The sequence below is a fragment of the Ostrinia furnacalis genome, unplaced genomic scaffold (assembly GCF_004193835.3).
Source record: "Ostrinia furnacalis isolate ACB-3 unplaced genomic scaffold, ASM419383v2 OfSCF5206, whole genome shotgun sequence".
Lineage (NCBI taxonomy): Eukaryota > Metazoa > Arthropoda > Insecta > Lepidoptera > Crambidae > Ostrinia > Ostrinia furnacalis.
The window spans coordinates 84,193-104,867 of record NW_021135445.1 but is presented as its reverse complement, the minus strand read 5'-3'; the positions used below and the strand labels follow the sequence as shown (position 1 = coordinate 104,867).

The 20,675-nt window shown below is 34.3% G+C and overlaps 1 protein-coding gene across 1 annotated transcript in view; it reads left to right on the top strand.

The window, feature by feature from the left end:
* Nucleotides 1-13,667: 13,667 nt before the first annotated feature.
* Nucleotides 13,668-20,675, top strand: part of LOC114360871 (uncharacterized) — a 59,480-nt gene continuing 52,472 nt past the window's right edge. The window contains exon 1 of the mRNA XM_028315713.1: nucleotides 13,668-13,849. Coding sequence (XP_028171514.1) covers nucleotides 13,833-13,849 — 17 coding nt within the window. The 5' untranslated portion in view covers nucleotides 13,668-13,832. The remainder of the gene's footprint in view (nucleotides 13,850-20,675) is intronic.

The window sequence follows — 20,675 nt, the reverse complement described above, 5'->3', positions numbered from 1 at the left end:
AAAAGATGAATGTTGGTGAAGTCATTTGTTCAATATGATAAAAGTAATAATCAAAATTATATAACTATGCAAATTCATTCTATATGTTTGGCAATTAATCAAGTTTTTAAGGAAGCTTAAGATTTTTGATGATATTAGCATGAAATGATAAATGAGACTTTAATTTTGTTTAAGTTTTCTCAATCTTATTTATTTTTGGACATAAAAATGTTAATAAAAGAGCATATTTTGTAAAATTATTGAAATATCTAAAATTCCAGCTTGCCACGCCTTTATTTTAATACTTACTCATAGTGTAGTTCAAATAATTTTCTTCTTACTTTTCTCATAACCAAAAACTTAATCTAAAAATAAGTTTTTGTAGAAATATTCGTATGAAGCTTTCGAGTTCTCTGTCAATTCGTAAAGTATTTAATTAAAATTTAAATAAAGTTGAGCGTAATTTTTTTTTTGTAATCCGAAATTACTATAACTTATTGTAACTTTCAGAATAGATTTGATATAATATTAATTAGCATACAAAGGACCACCGTTTATTTGTCCACCTACACCTACACATCTTTGCAGCTTACGCAATGATACCTAACTGAGCATAAAGGATACAATCCTTAACGATTATATATATTATATTTATTAATACTCGTACAAATTACAATAATTGAGATGACATAAGGCCAACGGTATCTAACTGCCAGAATCGCTACTTTGTTCCCTGAGTGAATTGGTGAAAATATTTAAAGAAAAATCAGTCATAATTTGGTTTGATACTGAAATAAAGGAGAATGAGACAAAGAAAGACAAGTTAAATGTTAGATGGTTGCAAAAATATCTTTTGGGGAATCCCTGTTATCAGTTTATTCTGAACCATCAACGCTAGCTTTTTTACTGAATACTGAATATATTCATAAGATGTATAAGTGAATATAGGTCAATAACCTAGTTCAGGCACAGAGCTGAATAATAATGATAATTTAATCTACTCCTTTATATTTAATGTAAACTCTTAAACTAATTTTGATATTAGAGATTTCTAACAGATATAGTCACAGATAACCTAAAGAAAAATCTGAAAAAATCGCAACTGACGTTTTTGATTTTCTTTGACGCTTTTATCACGAGTTCTCTGTATTTGCCAACCTATTTTTCACACCCTGTATACTCCTTTTACTATTTTACAGCCGTAGCCAATGGAGTACCCCACTATATCACCCACACACCGTTTTACGTGACCGCACGTGTGTGCGCAGTCGTATGACTCGAGTCGCACGGCGGTTGCAGCGCGGAAGAATTCGGACTTTCTCCAACTTTAGCGGCGTTGCAACAGGGATGCTTAGGGCTCGATCCATTCACTTAGGTTTGAACGGATTTTTACGATATCGATGAGTGAGAAGTGAGAATAAGACGTGCAGAAGTGAAGTTTGCAGGTATTTAGCAACTCGTTTTAAATAATATTAGCATTGCAATATCCACATCCTTTTTAATTCATAAAATGACTGCAAAAACGGCTAACAATATTTTTTGTTAATAATATTTAAAATAGGTATTACTCAACTTTGGCCTTCAGCTATAACAAAGAATGAACTAGACTGCTGCAGAATATAGAAAAAAAATACATTAATGAAACTTTCAGGAAAATGACCTACTTAGGAAAAAAGGTCTCTAGAGTCAAATATAGTTACCCCTCAATCTATCGCGGTTGTTTACAAAATAGCAGGCTTATAAAGAGAAGCTTTATTTGTTTTTTTTTTTTAATTTGTTCTTGCTGTTTATCCTTTTCCTAAAACTATCACATCCATTAGGACAGTGTAGTTTACTGCCTCTTTCTGAAAGGTAAACAAGAAACCATTTTCAAAAATTTCTTATTTCTTCGTTGCTTAGAAACAAAATTTTAATTAACGTATGCAATGAAAAGAAAACATCAAGCAGACGCCAATCCAATGAATAATTCAGCGAATTTTATTGATCCCAGTTATTTGGCGAAACACTGCAGATTGGTCTAAAAGCAGTTGTTGGTCCATTACGTAAGGCAAAGACATTTTTATCGGTGTCGCAAACCGGTTGGCTCGCTTTACGTGTCATAATGCGAATCACATGACCCGCAGAAGCTGCCCAAGTCACAGCACAAATAGAAAAGCCAATCGAATCCACAACTCTACGAAGCTAAGACGAAATACAGAATTGACTCTTTAGCGTTAACAAATTTAGCTTTAAGCTTAAAGCTTTGTTCTTTAACATAATAATAAGATACACATGGATACATATGAATGACCCCAATATTTACTCTAAGCGGCCGGCGTAAAATCCATTCTTAGTGAGCACGTTCTAAAAGGAACCCCTACTGAGATTTCGTTATGCACTCATAACGAAATCAGTGAGTCAGTCAGTCAGTCAATCAGTGACCTTTTATAGATATAGATAGATGGTGACAAATAAACAATTTTCAAGTGTCATTTTATCAGTTTTTCCCGTCACATAAGAGGCTGCTCCCTCTTATTTCAATCAGTCTAACTCCCTTTATGCTCTCCTAAAGTCAAGTTAACTTAAACACATTTTATGACACAGTCCAACCTAAGTGCAGGCTACACGGTAATTACTTTTAGACAATTATTTTGAGCTATGTCAGCCCACAGAACCTTTGATTAAGAGGAGACTTTACAGATAATTACTAGACAATAGCCGTTGAAATTAACCAATTACTTAGGCTCCTATTGATTTGTCGAGGTAAAAAATATTTCCTAACGGCAAATCGTGGTGACAGACGCAGTACAGAAAAATACATAGGACTGTGTTTGCGTGTTATATCAGTATGACACTATTTTTGCATGTCTTTATTCACATTTGCATCTGCCTACCTAAGCTTTTAATTAATAAAAAGCTATTATGTATATTGATTAATTAAAGTCATTTATTATACTATATGGGGTGCAACAAGTCCTAAGGTTTGCACTTTACTGCCTTTACTGATAATCTTTGACGATATCTTGACTTTGATGTTTTATCTCCATTCGTTTTAAGAGTATTCGAACAAGAAATGCCTAGTTACCAACTAGTAACTTTTTGAGTCTTTCCGCCTAGAAAAACGTGCCAAAACCCTTCAGTGACCTTGAATGCAAACTTTTTGCAATCACGGGATCTTCAGTAATGTATTCTTATTTTTAATTAATTTTTAATAGCACTCGATATGCCGACGTATAAACTTTGTTTTTTACTCCACTAGACTTGAGATGGTCTTGTGATGTGAGGGTCAAAACACTTTAGAATCCGGTTTAATGAACCCGGACGGCGAAAAAAAATATAACTTTATTAATCTCGCTCATCTCCAGATTCTCTTGAAAAGTATGACAAATATGAAAATTCCGCGCATCCTCATGGATTTTTAACGAGTCACATGCTTTTGTAAAAGCCATGAGGATATTACTACTAATAACAATATTCTGAGAGAATTGATCAAGGTATTTTAAGAATTAATTGAATAGGTAAGTTTATCGGGTATTGTGATTATAATACCTAAAACCCAATTCACCGAAATAATAATTGATATTGGATCATTCGTCGATTTCGAATCTCATATGAGCACAAATCTGGCGAACTGGATATTTTTTTTATATTCGTTAAAGTTTTATGAATAAGCTTTAATCAAGACAAAAATAAAATCGGGTAATTAATCGAATGCACAAAGAAGTCTTGCACAGAAGCTTTTACCATACAAATAGCTCCTTTTCACGTCTAATAAATTAATAGTCAAAATTAGATTCAAGTCGGAGGAATTCAGTAATTTAACTAATTTATGTAAATAGATTTAAGAGTTTCAAAATACAGCGAGCCTTAAGTGTTGAAGATGGCCTTAGGCCATAAGGCCCTTAAGAAAATCTTCGAAAAGCATTTTCATACATTAATCCCATTCTACATATTTCAGATTTGTAATTTAAAAAAAAATTGTTTAATTTAATTGCGTTACAGCGGTGAAGTACTTTAACGTAAACTCGGTGGTTACTCCACTAGTGTTGTACTTGTGCTAGTATTGGAAATAAATGACTCCCAACGCGATAAGTTGCATTACCGCAGCGGAGCGATTTACTTAGATTACCCAACGGTTAGCTACCACAACTATCCACGTATTGAATACTAGTATTTTCAAGTGGCTTTACTTGTAGAGACACTGTGATCTACATCGACATTGTATGTATATGTGGTAGTGTTGTTTTTCTAACGAAGGCTCTAAGATAAAAAACCCTATTTTCAGACTTCATCAGTGAAATAAAATTCATATTCATCTTTTGCCTTAAAAAGGAGTGGGCCCTTTCAGGGCACTTATACAAGTCCCAGACTGTAAGAGCCAATATATGTAGAAAGATAGCGGGAGATCCTACGGAGTGTTGTATGTGTCACCGGAAAATAACAAGACTCGTAAGTTGATCAATTTTCTAGGAAGTTGATCAACTCTCGGAAAATAACAAACGGCAGTTGAAATGTACTATTTAACGCATCGAATTTTAGCTAATTGGTCAACTTACGGTACCTAGCCGTAATTTAATAATTAACTATATTGCTACAATTAAAATCATCCACAAATGGGCCAATCGTTGCGCAGTGTACTATTTGACGGTACACTATTATCCGTCACTTAATACACTTTTCTCTGATTGGTCAGCATTAATTATAAGCATTTAGCAAGTGTTTATTCATAGAGTTACAAACACTTAGATTATGTTGTTTTAATATTTACTTACATTTAAGAGATAGAGATATTAAAGTTCGTCTATGCTATATAGTTAAATAAATGAAAAATGTTTAAAAAAATATAATGGAGCTCAGAGTTTTATTATTGTAAGTAAGTTATATTAATAATAAGTAAGTTTGTTTATTTCTACCACTACAGACTCCATTTCACTCATCATAAATAAAATGACGCGTTATAATGAGAATTATTACCACACAAAACAACAATTGCTAATTTGACTACTGTAAATAAAGATAATAGATAGATTTGTTTACGTTTAAACCGGTAATGGCGGCGGCCGGGTGGCGGGGAGCGGTATAAAAGCACGGGAGTCTTTTAACCAATCAACGTGCACCTTGCCTTCGTCGGATGATTTAACGGCAAGACGCCGTAAATTAATCAACATACTAAAATACATACGTTAAATAGTACATTTCAAATGCCGTTTATTATTTTCCGAGAGTTGATCAACTACCTAGAAAATTGATCAACTTACGAGTCTTGTTATTTTCCGGTGACATATGCACTTCTTCGTGCACCACACCTCAAAATAACCACGACCGCTCTGTCAAGAACAAAACGGCAGAGAGGGATAAGATAATTAGATTGTTTTTTTTTTTCAAGCAACAGGCTGATAAAAGGGACTAATGCCCGTACCATCAATCCCTAATTTTTAAGTGACCCCTGTGGTAACAAATAACAAGAATTTTGTTGTCATAGGGGTCACTTAAAAATTAGGGATTGATGTTGAAAACGGGCATAAGTTTCTTCCGCCACTTTTCAGCACAGTTTTCCCGAAGTGGTAGTAGGGCAAGCCATTGGGACGTTTATTCTAATAAAGAATTGGAATTTGAACAGACATAACCCCCAACTCGTCATATATCGGCGAGCCTCTAACAATACCCGCGCGAGTCACGAGCGCCGCGCACGCGCATCCTTGGCGATGTCCCTTCTCCGCGGGTCACCGACCCTGACTACAATCAGATGGATCCCAAACAAATCTTGTTTAATTTAATATATTCGCAATTGTTTCCGCATTGGCCAAATTATTTTGATGCACGATTTTGTTAAAGCGATTACCTGGAATCGATGTTGATAGACCTTCAGCAGAAAATTACGTCTGTTGGAAAACAACACAAATTCATAAAATATTGAAATTTTAATTAAAATTTCATACTTACACAATGTACCGTTACGAGACTTACAATTATTTTATAATACTTATTAGTAAGTAGGTGGTCGTAAAATAATCACAGCATAATCACTCTAAATGCTGTAGTTAAACTTTTAATTATGTTATCAAACATATTAATTAAGGATAATTATGAACTTTGTGTACGTATCTATAATATTGAATTTAGGTCAGTGACGGCTCTAAATGTACTAATATGTGCTAAAAGGCTAGCAAAACTTGTAAACAAACATCACAAATGCAATACCTGTCACGTGAAAATTACAAAATAATGAAGGTTTATTTGGTTAACGTGATATTGTATTCATGATTACTTAATACGACTCATAGGTACCTACAGCAAAAGGAGCTTATGGAAATACTAGCGGCCGCCCGCGACTTCGTACGCGTGGATCCCGTTTTACCCCCTTAGGGGTGGAGTTTCATAAAATCCTTTCTTAGTGGATGCCTACGTCATAACATCTACTTGCATGCCAAATTTCAGCCCGATCCGTCCAGTGGTTTGAACTGTGCGTTGAAAGATCACTATGTCAGTCAGTCAGTCAGTCACCTTTGAGTTATTTAAATTGGAATTTGTACGCTACAAATTACTAATACTCATTAAAAAAGATTCAGAAACATACTCTTAGGCGACCCTTAAACCAACTTAAACTAATATGCAGCATTGAAATCACGTCTTTAAAAATAAACTAACACTGGCTTTCCAATAGGTACCTATGACTTTAATATTTAAAACACACGGATGCAAACCTCATCCGCAAACATGCCCACAAAGGCCGAAAGTGACCCTCTTTGTCCTGCGGAAAGCTTGACGAATGCGTACACGCAGCTGTCACGTGGTCAAGTGAAAATCGAAAATATTGCTTTAACATAACGAATGTTTTCGTAATTACATAATTACGTCATTATTTTTACGTATAAAGAAATACACAATTTATTTTAAACTCGGAATGGTAGTAAAATAATTATTTTTAAAAGGTACTCGTATGTAAAATGCATGGCCCTTTTACACCAAATAACTTTGCATATTGAAGTTAGTTCGATATTTTATATTGTAATATTTATTAGTCTGTAACTAGCTAGCAGTTAAGACCAAATGATGAAAATGGATAGCAATACAAATTTTTAAGTCAGTACTTGATACTTGTGTATTTTTTAATTTGAAAAACGGATGTAACAAGTAAACAGTGTGAATATACATAAATCTGTTTAACCTTCCCAATTTTAAAACTTAACTACATAACGAGATAAATAGGTAAATTTCAGGTGCAAAAAGCGTATTATTTTGAGAAATAATGACCAGATGTCTTGTGCATCTGTATTTAGTATCAAGTCACGTAATATGAGCTAAATTGACTTTTAATTTGACTTTAAAATTAATGCACTTTTTTTTTTCTTTTTTTTTTTCAGCCAAATGACGTCCACTGCTGGACAAAGGCCTCCCCCAAGGTTTTCCACAATGAACGGTCCTGCGCTGCCCGCATCCAGGCTCTTCCCGCGACCTTTACCAGATCGTCGGTCCACCTAGTAGGAGTAATGCACCTACTGCCCATATTTTTATTTCTGACTGTTGTAAGGATTCTGTAGGTATAGACACACAGTACACACCCACTTGTGAGATGATGTCATAGTAAGATCAACTTCGGCTGCTCTTTAGCCGCTTTCTCTTAATAATGTCAGATTGACACTATAGTTACGGTGTGTTTAACGTTGCCCGTGTTTGTGAATAAGCGAAATCGAGTGCATTGTTTGTAAACAACTGACTAATGTGCCATCATGTCAGTCTAAAATAGATTTTTTTAATTCAGTCAGTAAATAGATCATAACCCCATAATTCATAAGGGGATAGGTAATGATATCGCTCATTCGTTCGTTCCAGTCAAATGACGTCCAATGCTGGACAAGCGCCTCCCCCAAAGTATGATAGAAATTATGTAATTAATTAAAGAGTATTGAGCTCTGGTTTTTAGTAGTAGTAAAACTTTACCTACGTAAATTATTATTAAACCCAACTATCATACTTCTACATTATTTAAGAGCACTTCAAGCTGCTTTGAATAAAAGCTGCATACTTTAAAAAATAGGTCACTTCACATGTCTTATCTTATCTCAAATAACGGTACAATTCTTGCAACTTTGCATTCGGCCAATTAGACCTGCCTCGACGAATTTAAAATAAAATAATTGATGGTAAACAAAACAGTCAAAGAATTAATCTCCTTGACCTTCTGCGTTTAAAACAATCGGCAATTTTGAACAATCTCAGTTATAATCTAGCTCTTGTTCTTTAGCAATCGGCCCAAATAGACGGAAAATTCACACAGCCCCTCTATCGCATCACATGACTTTTCTTACGGCCGCAAAAGTGAAAGTATGGGCCGCACACAATCGAATAAATATTAAGCTGGGGTTATGCAATAACGATCTATAAGGTTCTGAGGTCGCTCGATAATTTTCTGAAAGACGCTCGGGCATTTTTAATTATTATGTGTTAAGCGTTATGACCCTATATCGCTTGCAGCATGTTACCGGATGTACATTTAACTTTTGAATATGCAAAGGGATATAATATGGGTCCCATTTTAATTTTACTTTGGTCGCCATGTGTTAAGGTGAAAACTGAAAGCTTTGCTTTAAAACTTCATATTTTACTCTCAAAGCTTTATTTCTACATACAGCATATATTTTAACTTTTTTGCAAATTCATCGTCGCTATTTACAATTTACTTTACACTACTGTCATTACTTAGTACTCTACTTAAATGGATATGGTAGAGCGATTTAGAGCATCTCAAAAGAAAGAAAACAAAGAGGTTGTGCATTACGTTGACGAGTGAGTACCTAGGTATGTAAGCTTGAAATTAAATTCTTAAATTATATTGGCTAGCCACCACCAAACGTTATCCATCATATTTAGAAGTTTGTTGTGTCAAGGCACATAACAACAGGCGACGACATCATAAAGGTAGCAGGAAGGCGCTGGACGCAGGCCGCTACCAACCGGGTAGCATGGAAAGCATTGGGGGAGGCCTATGCTCAGCAGTGGACGTCCTATGGCTGAGATGATGATGATGACATAACAACAGGGCCAAATGTATTGATTTCTTATTTGAATAAACCATTCTTAATAAAAAATAAATAACTTATTTATAACTTACTAATAATGTGAACTAATACGATATTAGCAACAATCTTAGGTATTTTATTCCAGCTATAAATATGCTATTGCATGCTGCAACATTTTTTCTTTAAGCCCGTAATAACAATAAATCTTGCAATGTTTGTTATGATTATTGAGCATCGATTTGTGCTTGCGTGAAGCCGACCAAACAAAAGCCGTTCTAAACAATAATCGTTACAACAACCTCTACAATACAAGTTGCACGCAAAACGCGCACAGATCCGGCTGTCAAACCTAGCTTATAATTTATGTACAGTCAGCGCAAAGATATTTTAGTAACCTAAGACTACCTACTTACTTACTAAACTAGTTTAAATATAGCACTAAACTTAGGGAAAACAACAACATTTAGTTATAGTCTACTTCAATTGAAGTTATGCGTCAGAGGACAAAGGTTTAAGACTTGAATTACCTTGAATTACTCAGGGATGTAAACAGTAGTTATTTCACTTTGCAGTCGATGATAGGTTCGTTCACATGAAAATTGAAGTTATGAAATTGGTCAAAGGTCATCTTTTTAGACATATAGGACAACTAAATCGATTTAAACCATAATACCAAAATAGCCTTTACCATAGAACTTTGGAACTGATGAGCTGTCAAGTCTAAAGTAAACTAGTGCCAATAGTTTCCAAGAAAATCGTCGGACAGACAGACATATCGAAACTATAAGGGTTCCTTCAGGACTACGGAACCCTAAAAACCGCGTATTGAAAAACATGAAGTAAGACGTCCTAAAGCAAAATAAAGCGACACTATTAACAAAATTATAGTCAGATCAAATGAAAACTGATTGCTCTAAGGGGCTGACAAACTCTAGACAGCTGCTTCTTGCAAGATAGAGCTTATTATTAGCAAAATAATGGTTGCGGTCTTGTAAAAATACTTAGCTGGAAATTAGGTTAAAAGTTGTATGATGATGATGTGATGATATTTAAAAATGTTTTTGATATTTACATTAATGTCAGGCCTTATTTTTTTGCAACATTGTCAGACTCTGTTAGTGCGGATTATAGCAAATCACATAAAGCACTCAAAGCATTAGCATTAGGTCAACAGCATGCACCGTGAACACTAACGCGATATGTTATGAAAATAAAAAATAATAACTGTCGGCAAAAATAAAGAATAATTAGCAGCGTAATACTAGGGCACTATTTAAGTTGTGAGCCTCGACAACATAACGTGTTGTTAGACGACATCTGATACTTTTAATGAAAAGTTTGACATTTTTGACTATAACCTTATTTAAAACTTTTTGTCATTTGAGCACGTTTTGTATTATTAACATTGAATTGAAAATTATCTTGACTACAAAAACATGGAATTGACTTGCGGAAATTTTCGCGCGAAGATTTATTATGACTTTCGACGTGGTTAATCAATACAAAACTCAAGCGGTCAGCTAAATTTCACTTTTGGTGATAAAGATCTGTTCTTTACCATTGTAAAACGCTAGTTTAAGAAGTATAATATTATATGTCAATGGCTCACCAGTGAACTTTGCGAAAGTCGTCCAAAATGCCTAATAGCGGCGGAAAACATTGATGTTGTCAGAAAAATGGAAGAAAAACCTCGTCATGTGATATACCGTAGGATTGAGATAATCCTAGGCATTAATTCCACTAGCAGTAATAAAATATTGTATGACTATATTATGGTTAATACGTTTTTTTCTCGCTGGATGTCACAAAATTTTTCAAACGCTCAATAGGACGCTTGTGTCGTTTAGTCCTTGGAAATGTTTGATAAATACGTTTAAAAAGCTTTAAAAGCCGTTTTTAAAATTGTGACAGTTGACGAATTAAGGATCTATGCATAATGATCCTGAAAATAAACAGTTATCGACTATGGAGGTGTTTTAAGATGAACCAATTCTAACAAAAGTCCCATGCGCTCGGAACACTTTGAAACTTACGGTCGCCTATTTTTCCGAAATATCCGATTATATGACAGAAACGTCACTAAAGAAATTTAGAATGGTTAATTCTTAATAGTAAACAGCCACTTTTTTTCCAAAAGTCTTCAGTTTAATAAGGGAAACTGACCAGCATAGTCGAATCGCCATTCGTGACGAAAATGTGAGCTTTTACACGTCTCTTCAAACAACTGACTATTTGAACACTCAAAATATGAAATAAACAGGTCCAACGCTACAAAATTCTTGCTTGGAATCTAAACACTTCTTTTGGTACCCATATATTTAAATTAAATGCGTGAACAGCGATTTATGTAGCCAGAAGCAACTGTCGGTGCGGTCAAAAACCATGCTTTGGAGGTGCCTCAAGCTGAGTGGAAAAAATGCTATGAAAAGTGTTTCGAACACATTAAAAAGTACATAAATCATGAAAGACAATACCAATAAACGCAATCAATACCATTTTAATAATAAACTACTTTGTTTTCATAGTTAGGCTCACAACTTAAATAGTGTCCCACGTAACTAAGCAGCGGTCATACATTCATCTTTTAATAATGGGTAGTTGATGTTATGAAGCGACTTACTCTTAACAATAGGTACTGGCAGCGGATATAACACAAAAATAGAATACTTAATGCCCGTTTTTACCATCAATCCCTAATTTTTTAGTGACGCCTATGGTGTTGGTTAGTAATACACATAACAGGAATTTTGTTTTCATAGGGGTCACTTAGAAATTAGGGATTAAAGGTGAAAGTGGGCATAAGTGCATTTATTCGGAATTCGGGTCCTTATTCAATAAATTCATTATTAGAACTAGAGTTCACCAATTAATAGTGCATATAATCGTAATACATAAAAAATATACGATGTAGGAAATTAAATAAACGGAACAAAATATACATATAGAGCACTCAATTTTGCTAAATTAAATGAAATATTCAATAAATTACAGGTTTAATAAGTCTTGCATTACCTAGAAACTGTGTTAAATCAAGTGGGTTGTGAAAAATGTTTCATCGAACTGTATCTTTATTTCAACCCTGAAATTATTGTAACAACTGTATTTTGATATTTATGTTAGACCGTGTGGTTTGACCCTTTTCAGCACACCTAATGAATGCAGGGAAACTATTAGCTATTTCCCTTGATACTTATACAGTGTGAGTCACGTTAAAGTGTACATATGAAAATAGATGAAATTAGACCTATTTTTATCGACAAAAAAGAGGTCAAAAATTTTTTGAGATTTTTTTTTAATTTTTTATAGATTTTTATTTCTTCCAATTACTTATTGTAAAGAAAACGTAATAACTTTTAAACTAAGCGGTATATCCTGATAAAATAAAAACATTAATAATGCTAAATAACAGGCAATACTACAAAAATACATAAAATACACAAAAAATGCCAACAAATAATAAAAAATGATACTTTTTGAAAAAAATCTGCTTAAAAATTCGTGTTTATTTTGGTTATTTGATAAATTTCTCCAAAAAATGCCCCTATAACAGGTGGTTTTTATTGTTTTGTATTATTCTCTATCGTATTACCTTTGTAAAACCAAAAATTGCATGTCTCTATCCCTGTCACAACATTTGCTATGATAGTTTGAACAAAGGCCTACCACAACATTATTCTCCTCTACAAGTAGGGACAGTTTTAATTTTAACTAAAATGCTTATTTTACTTCGAAATCTTTTGTTTTTACTTGAAATCTAACTTGTCTTTATCAAAATTACAAATCTAGAGCCATTTTCAGTTTCGTTATTAACGAAGCGTTGAATGGCGCGCCCGGAGAGGCTTAGTTCAAACGATCATAGCAAATGTTGTGATAGGGATAGAGACATGCGATTTTTGGTTTTACAAAGGTAATACGATAGAGAATAATTCAAAGTGATAAAAACTACCTTTTATAGGGGCATTTTTTGGAGAAATTTATCAAATAACCAAAAAAACACGAATTTTTAAGCAGATTTTTTTCAAAAAGTATCATTTTTTATTATTTGTTGGCATTTTCTGAGTATTTTATGTATTTTTTTAGTATCGTCTGTTATTTAGCATTATTACTGTTTTTATTTTATCAGGATATACCTCTTAGTTTAAAAGTTATTACGTTTTCTTTACAATAAGTACTTGAAAGAAAAAAAATTCTATAAAAAATTAAAAAAAAATCTCAAAAAATTTTTGACCACTTTTTTGTCGATAAAAATAGGTCTAGTTTCATCCATTTTCATATGTACACTTTAACGTGACTCACACTGTATTATGATGTAATTTTTTTTAAAAGATTGTATACCTATATTTTTAGTATTGGTAAAGTATTAAATGTTTTATCAAGAAAAATATGTAGGACTTCTCAAACCACTAGCGACAATCTTAATAGCCGGTAAGAGTAATTAAATCACATTAGCATAATCCGGCGGACCTGAAACGCGTAATCGACACCAGATACAAAGCTATCCTCCGGCTAGTCAACTAAACAACTTTCGGTCTGAAAAGTAGGCCTGCGCAAACTGGCGACCGTGTCAGTAGCGCACAACCGACGAAAATTAAATTTTGTCATCGAATACGCAATACCGCGAGGAAGCGTCATCGCAGAACGTAACCGCGAGTTTGATAATCTGCAACTTTCTCTCTCGGCGGGAAGCCGCGGCGCGCGGCAGCCTCACTCAGAGATCGCTCGCGGCGAACGGCGCGCGCGCAATTCGGCAACGCACCCGAACGCGTCCCGAAATCCGTCGATATACTAGTCGTGTTACGTTGTTTATGAAATAAATGTTATTCTAAGTGATTATATTTGCCACATTGTGCCATCATGGGAACCTTTGGAATGTGAGTTTGTGTTTTTTAATTAACTGTAAGATCTGAATTTCCCACAGCTATAGCCACTTAAAAAGTTTTTGTGCTGAAGTTAAGTTTAAGTAGACTTTTTTCTGGATACTGGCCATTGAAAATGTTATTGTGCTCTTTAAGTAAACTATTAAAGGTACTAAACTTTGTCCTCGTGTCAGTACAGTGTTAAATTCCTCTCGTCTACCAAATGTAGGACAATGCCAGCCGAGGTTGCAAGTTCAGCCAAGACTTGCAGCCTCCGCCTGCACATGCCTAATGAAATCACACGGGCCAAGTTTTAACAAGTACCGAGTAGGTACTCGTGTGTAGTTGTGTAAGAGAACGTAACTATTTTACATTTTCGCTTAAGTTACACACATTACATACCTCGTGAATATTTAGAAACTCCTCAATTGGTAAATGGAAGGAATGGAATGGCTTTACAAAAAACTATCAACATTTATTAAACAATCCAAAGTAAGAGCTATTTCTTTCCAAAAAAAAACAATGGCAATTCCATCTCTCCCAGCTTCTTTTATTATCTCAGTGCGGTACAAATTAATCGATTATGCATATAATTATAATTAAATCATTGTGGAACAGTGCCGTAACTAGGGCGGTGCCAGCGGTGCCCAGGCACAGGGCGCAGACCCTGGAGGGGCGCAGAAATGACCAGACCAAGCATTATTCAAGGGCGCAGTTTTGAAAGCTCGCACCGGGCGCATAAAAGGCTAGTTACGGCACTGTTGTGGAATCATATTACACCTTTGAATTAATCCAAACGATGTTGTATCAACAAGCTCTAAACTTTGAACTATCGCTTAAATAAAAAGGCCATAATGTTAAAAGGTTACATAAGATAAGAAACCACGCTTGCCTTTCCTAAAACATCTTGAACATCGCACAATCATTAGCATAATATTGTAGAGTCAGTCGTATGAAGTGATTTTTCTATACTTGTTTTTTATTTTTGGCTTAATAATATTCCTTTTACCAATGCTTATATTATTACCGTTTTTATAACTTAACATTATCAAAACTAGGCTGGGTTGTACCATCTTACTTTAACTTTGGTAAATGTCACAAATCTGTCAAATTCCATACAAAAATGCCTGCCATCGTTTTAATCACGGTCAAAGTTAGGTGGTTCAACCCAGCCTAAGTTTTACAAACTTACAAGCTCCTAGCCGCCGGTTCGTGCACCGGAACCAAACGTCAAGAGATAGTAGGTTCGTATCCCAAAGGGGGCAAACCTAGTGTGATAGATAAACATGAATATATCCAAAGTTATGGTCCACTGTATTATACATAATAATTATCTATTTATAACCGTTATCTAGTAGCTATTTTAAGCTCTACTTAGTTGGAGACTCGCTTAACCTTTCTGGGATTGTCTTTATTTATTTATTTAAATGTCAGCACCGTGTAGTAATAATACTAAGAATGTTACGTGAACAACTTTGCTGCTTATTTTAATTATACATTTCATGTCAAATTTCAATGCCACCAATCTCTACATACCAACTGTGTAACAGGTTTATTCTGAAACCTACTTCAAGTAATGCAGCATTTATGTTATTAATATCTCTCCAAAATGCTATTTTCTTATTATACTAGTAGATATTTGCTTTTTCAAATATGCTTTGTTTCATATAGGTATTTTTAATATATTGAAGATTTTCTAACCGACCCTTTATCTTTGCGGTCCAGTGTATTTTGGGACAGAAGGTTTCCTAGTAAAGAGTGTAGTTTTCTAATAATTACTACTTATTTGTGAAGAGAAAAAATTAACGATGCTACTACTTTAAGTTACCACTTAGCTCATTTTTAGAATGCTAATTATTATCATCCACTTATGAATGAATCGCATTCAGTCGTTTTGTATGGAAATAATACATTCACATGACGGAAGTTCTCAGAGTTTACTGGAATAATAGCTTTGCTAGACTGTTATATCACAAGCTTTAATTTGAAAAGGATTTTACTAGAAGACTATTAAGAAACTAAGAAAACCATTAACATCAATTAAATTGATACAAAATGCACCATCTATATTTTATGTAATCTAATAGGTTTACAATTTCAAAGATTCGATTAATAGTAATTTTATCTTATTTTGCAATGATATAAGAGGTTGGGGATAACTCTGATACCAAGAGTACAAATAAAATAAAGAATTGTTAAAGGATAACCACAACACTCATTAAAATACTCTCATTTATGTTATCTTTTTAAACATGATCACTATAAAACAAATAAACACTCGGTTATTACCAAAATAGGGGGTTTACCTTGCTCGAAATGATTAGGTAAAATATGTTTAGTGTTTCACATCGTTGTTCTCTCGATCCATTAAAGTACTAGGTATAGTTCTTGCAACTCACGAAGGCGAGTGAGCTTTACTTGTGTGTGTACGTGTACATGCACATAACGATAGTATAATGTGTATCAAAACTTTTGAAAATCGAACAGCAGCGAGCCATCACACATGTTCACACACACAAAGCTCACTCGCCTTTGTGAATGAGGGCTATCGTTTTAGCGCTCACCAGTTGGCGCCACTGTAGATTAAGGTCCTGTCACTTGCTAGTAGCGAAGACAGTGGCGCCAACTGGTGAGCGCTAAAGTGGTAGGAGGACTATCGCATTTGCCCTCATCAAGATGGCGCCACTGTAGAGTAAGGTCCTGTCAATCGCCAGGGGTGCCAACTGTTAAGTATAAAAACGATAGCCCTCATTGCAACAACTAATACTTGTAGCCCTGTAATCTTCACTAATAAAAATGTTGGGTAATGCTTTATTATCTATATTTTATGTTCAATTCAGTTTTGTCACACCCTATAACTAAGTTAGTGCTCATATTCTTATGAAACATTTTTCAGCAAACGTCAGGTCAAATTAAATTTCGTGACAATATGGCGACCGAGCTTTCTTTTTTTCACGGTCGTTATTTTAGTTGTTCGTTTGATTGCGGTCAAATATCTCTGTGTGCCGACTTATTAGCACTGCCAAGGCAATAGGTCGCGTTAAAAACTAGGCAAATATTAATAAAACTATATTTGTGTCAAGGTTGTGTCGTTTTTTTCACGTAATGGAGTTATTGTCTGAATTCATACTTAATAATCGTCTTCGTTTGTTTTTTTAATGAATTCTATAGTGAATTCGAATTGTTAATAACCTCAGCAAAGGTTACGGCCATAAAGTTTTAAGTGTTTTATATTGACTCTTTGTTCAACAACAACAATCATACGATTATTTTTATGACAGTTTATGACATTCATTCTATCTATCTATATTTATTGCAATTATAAAGAAGTTTATTTAACAAACCAAAAAAACGAATATTCTTTAAGCTCTGTTGACAATAACAAGCACCCATTAAGTTAACAAGGATTTGATTCAAAGCTAGATTAAACAATCAATTTGCCAACTTAGAACAAAATACTTCATTTAGAACATGTCATTCAAATGTGCTCATCTGTCTCTACATTTAGAAAATTAGCATAAAAAAGCACTTGTTTATTAGCAATGTACGATCAGATACATACAAGTACGAGTATACATATAATGTCATCACATACGGATAGCATCTTGCCTCCATGCATTTGAATAATGGGTGCATTTTATTCATGCTAGATGCAGATAAAGGTAATTAAATGAAGAGGCACAATAAAGATCTTCCTTGTTGCAATCATTGATATAATTAACCGACTTTAAGGGTCTAATAACACAATAAATTACAGACTATTAGTAAATAAATCGAGAAAGAAATAATATAAAATTCCTGTTTATAATGATGTTAACTAATTTTTCAAACATGTAATTATTTCACTGGTACTTAGATAACATAAGAAAGCATTTATTACTGGCTTCTTAATTAAAAAAATAACTCCTGTAATATGTATATTATTTTGTATAAATAAGTACGTTTATACGTAATTATTCGCAGAAATAATTTATTGTTTTACTTCTTCTCATTACACATACATTTTCTAAGGAATACTAAACTCATCATTAAGTGTTTAATACTTGCATCAGGTATTTATAATACCAGGAAAATATGTTGTATTTAATGCAATACTTAATACTTAGTTGCGTATCAGACTGCAAATCAAAATAATTTTTTTTTCCATAAGAGAAAAATTACGTAAAGAGATTTCAGATCCCCAAATAAAGTATGTTTCGCTACCTGAGCTTCAAATTAGCATTTTTATTTTCATAAAAGAAGGTACTGTTCTAAATAAATACCTACATAAAATTTTGTGTAAGCTCTCAGCTTTTACAAAGTCCAATGAATATCAATGAATTTAATTTAACAGATACATCATCCAGATAATAATCCTATACAAAAAGAGCGACAATTTCGTGGATACTGACTCACCGCCGCCAGACTGACATGGTAAAAAATATAATTAGAAGATACTTTAGTGTACGTACCTTAGAGGAAAAAGGTTATCTAAGGGGAAATAAAAAATTAAATGACTATAGAATGTGCTAAAACATACTATACCTACTAATACATACGTCTGACGTTACTTCACCCAGATATTTACTGACACGCCTCCTGGCTGACATTATGCCAAAAAAATTATTAAAGTCAGAAGATTACTTAGTACCTACTTACCCAAAAGGAAAAATTTTATCAGTATCTAAGGGGGGAAGACTATAGACTGTGCCAAAACATACTAATGCACACCAGCCGCGCTAGGATGCGCGCCGTGATAAAATTCTATCGATAATAATCTAGTCCTAAGACAAAATTATGTATGTAAACCCCTTTGCTTGAATTTGTGTCTGTCTTGTTGGTTGTCCTAATTAAATAAATAAATAAATAAATAATTGATTTCAAACGTATGGGCATATCTCGTGGAAACGATAAAATTCTTTGATAAAAGTTTATGTAGGCCTACTGCGCCCAAAGCTACCGTGAGCTATAAAAACAATCGCATACGCGCCTGACCCAATGGCACTATGTTTTAAGGGTGACGTAACGTCACCCTGAAGAATGCAGGTCGCGATCTGCAGCCGGCGCACGCGCGGATGCGTCAAGTCTTGCGCAACCCACGCGGATCGATACCTTATGCTGTGGACGTTAAAGCTGGTAATCGTTTGAGAAATCTGTGTACACTTTTAGTTTCAATTAATTTGATTAAAATACCAAAAAGCTAGTCAATAATTATATAAGCTTTTGAACATTCTAGAGCTAGAGCAAGTTCCCTCAAAATGAGGGCACAATGCACAATGTCAATTGCACAAATAGCAATAGTTAGCTGTTATTTTTCTATTGCATGCTTCTGGTTATCGATATTGCAAGTTAAAGTGAGCTACTTCACCCAATGTCACAAAAAAATATGCAACGGGGACTACATATTATGCTTACTACATGGAACTAAAATATTTTCATGTCGTAAAATTTAATGTGTGATAATAACTTAAACATCTTATAGTGATAGCTATTTCCGTATAAATCTGGGCCTATTAGTCTCCGAGGTCCGCAAAAGTAATTTGTTGCGCAACACATATGACAATGTTCCCGAAGTAGACGCCTTTGCGCAAGTGGGGACCTCCACCTTCCACTTTCCGATTGCATAAGCTCAAGTTTTCGATTTCATCCAGCTGCCGGCGGCAAATTCACTTTCGTTAATGTCGTGTGTGAACATGCTTAAGGGTCTGAGAAGGTATTGCACGCGGTTGAAAGGTGCTATATGTCTGAAAATAGCACTATAAAGTATACATTTGGCAGTTACAGAAAAATTTGAAGGTGCTATGTATCTGAAATTAGTGATATAAAGTATACAATTTTGTCTGGCAGTTACGTAAAAATGGGTACAATGTACTTACATTTTTATCATTCTACCTATTTTAGTCATCATCATCATCATTTCAGCCATAGGACGTCCACTGCTGAACATAGGCCTCCCCCAATGCTTTCCACGTTGATCGATTGGTAGCGGCCTGCGTTCAGCGCTTCCCTGCTACCTTTACGGGGTCGTCGGTCCACCTTGTAGGTGGACGTCCCACGCTGCGTTTCTATTTCAGTCAGCATCAAGTACCTACATAGTTGGAGATACCCAAAGTTGCCAAATAATTCGTAGCACGTGTTTGTTACAATTGGAATAAGGTTGTGTAGTCAACTTTTTAGCCACTTTGGGTGTCACGAACTATTTGACGCTTGACTGTACAAAGTGCAATGGCAGCTCGCACATTGTTTTATACTCGTTAAAGAGGTCACAATGAAACAATCAGGTACCAGTTATTTTTGGCAAGGTAAAGCAAACAGTTCGTACTAATGAAAAGCACTAAGTTAAATTATGTCAATTTCCACTTAAGTACTTGAAAAATCTTCAAAATTTTTGATAGAGTTTGTAAAATATCTAAAGTTTTTTCAAGATCATTCAAACAGATATATTAATTTAACATTCACCTTCTGATTTTCTTGATATTCCTATAAAAGTGTCTAGTTATCTATGCAATTTTAGTTACCTAACTCTGAATATCTTAATATCTGAATAATTTAATGTAATCAATATAATTTATTTCCATTAAAATACGATAATAACTGTCTGCGAGTCTAACCGGTCCGTACATTAGGCTAAGCCTGTCCTGTAGAGTGTAGAGAACAGAAATAATTTACGAGAAAATTGAAGAAACACATTTTTTATAAATTCGTAACAGTTCAATGACCTGTAATGAATTTGATATCACAGAGCGCTACTTAAAAAATACACTGAATGAGTAACTTAAGCTGCCTTTAAAACCGCGTGACGTGAAGTCATTCGTAAAAAATCGGAGGCTCTACAATTTCAAATCATTTATCTCCCTCACTC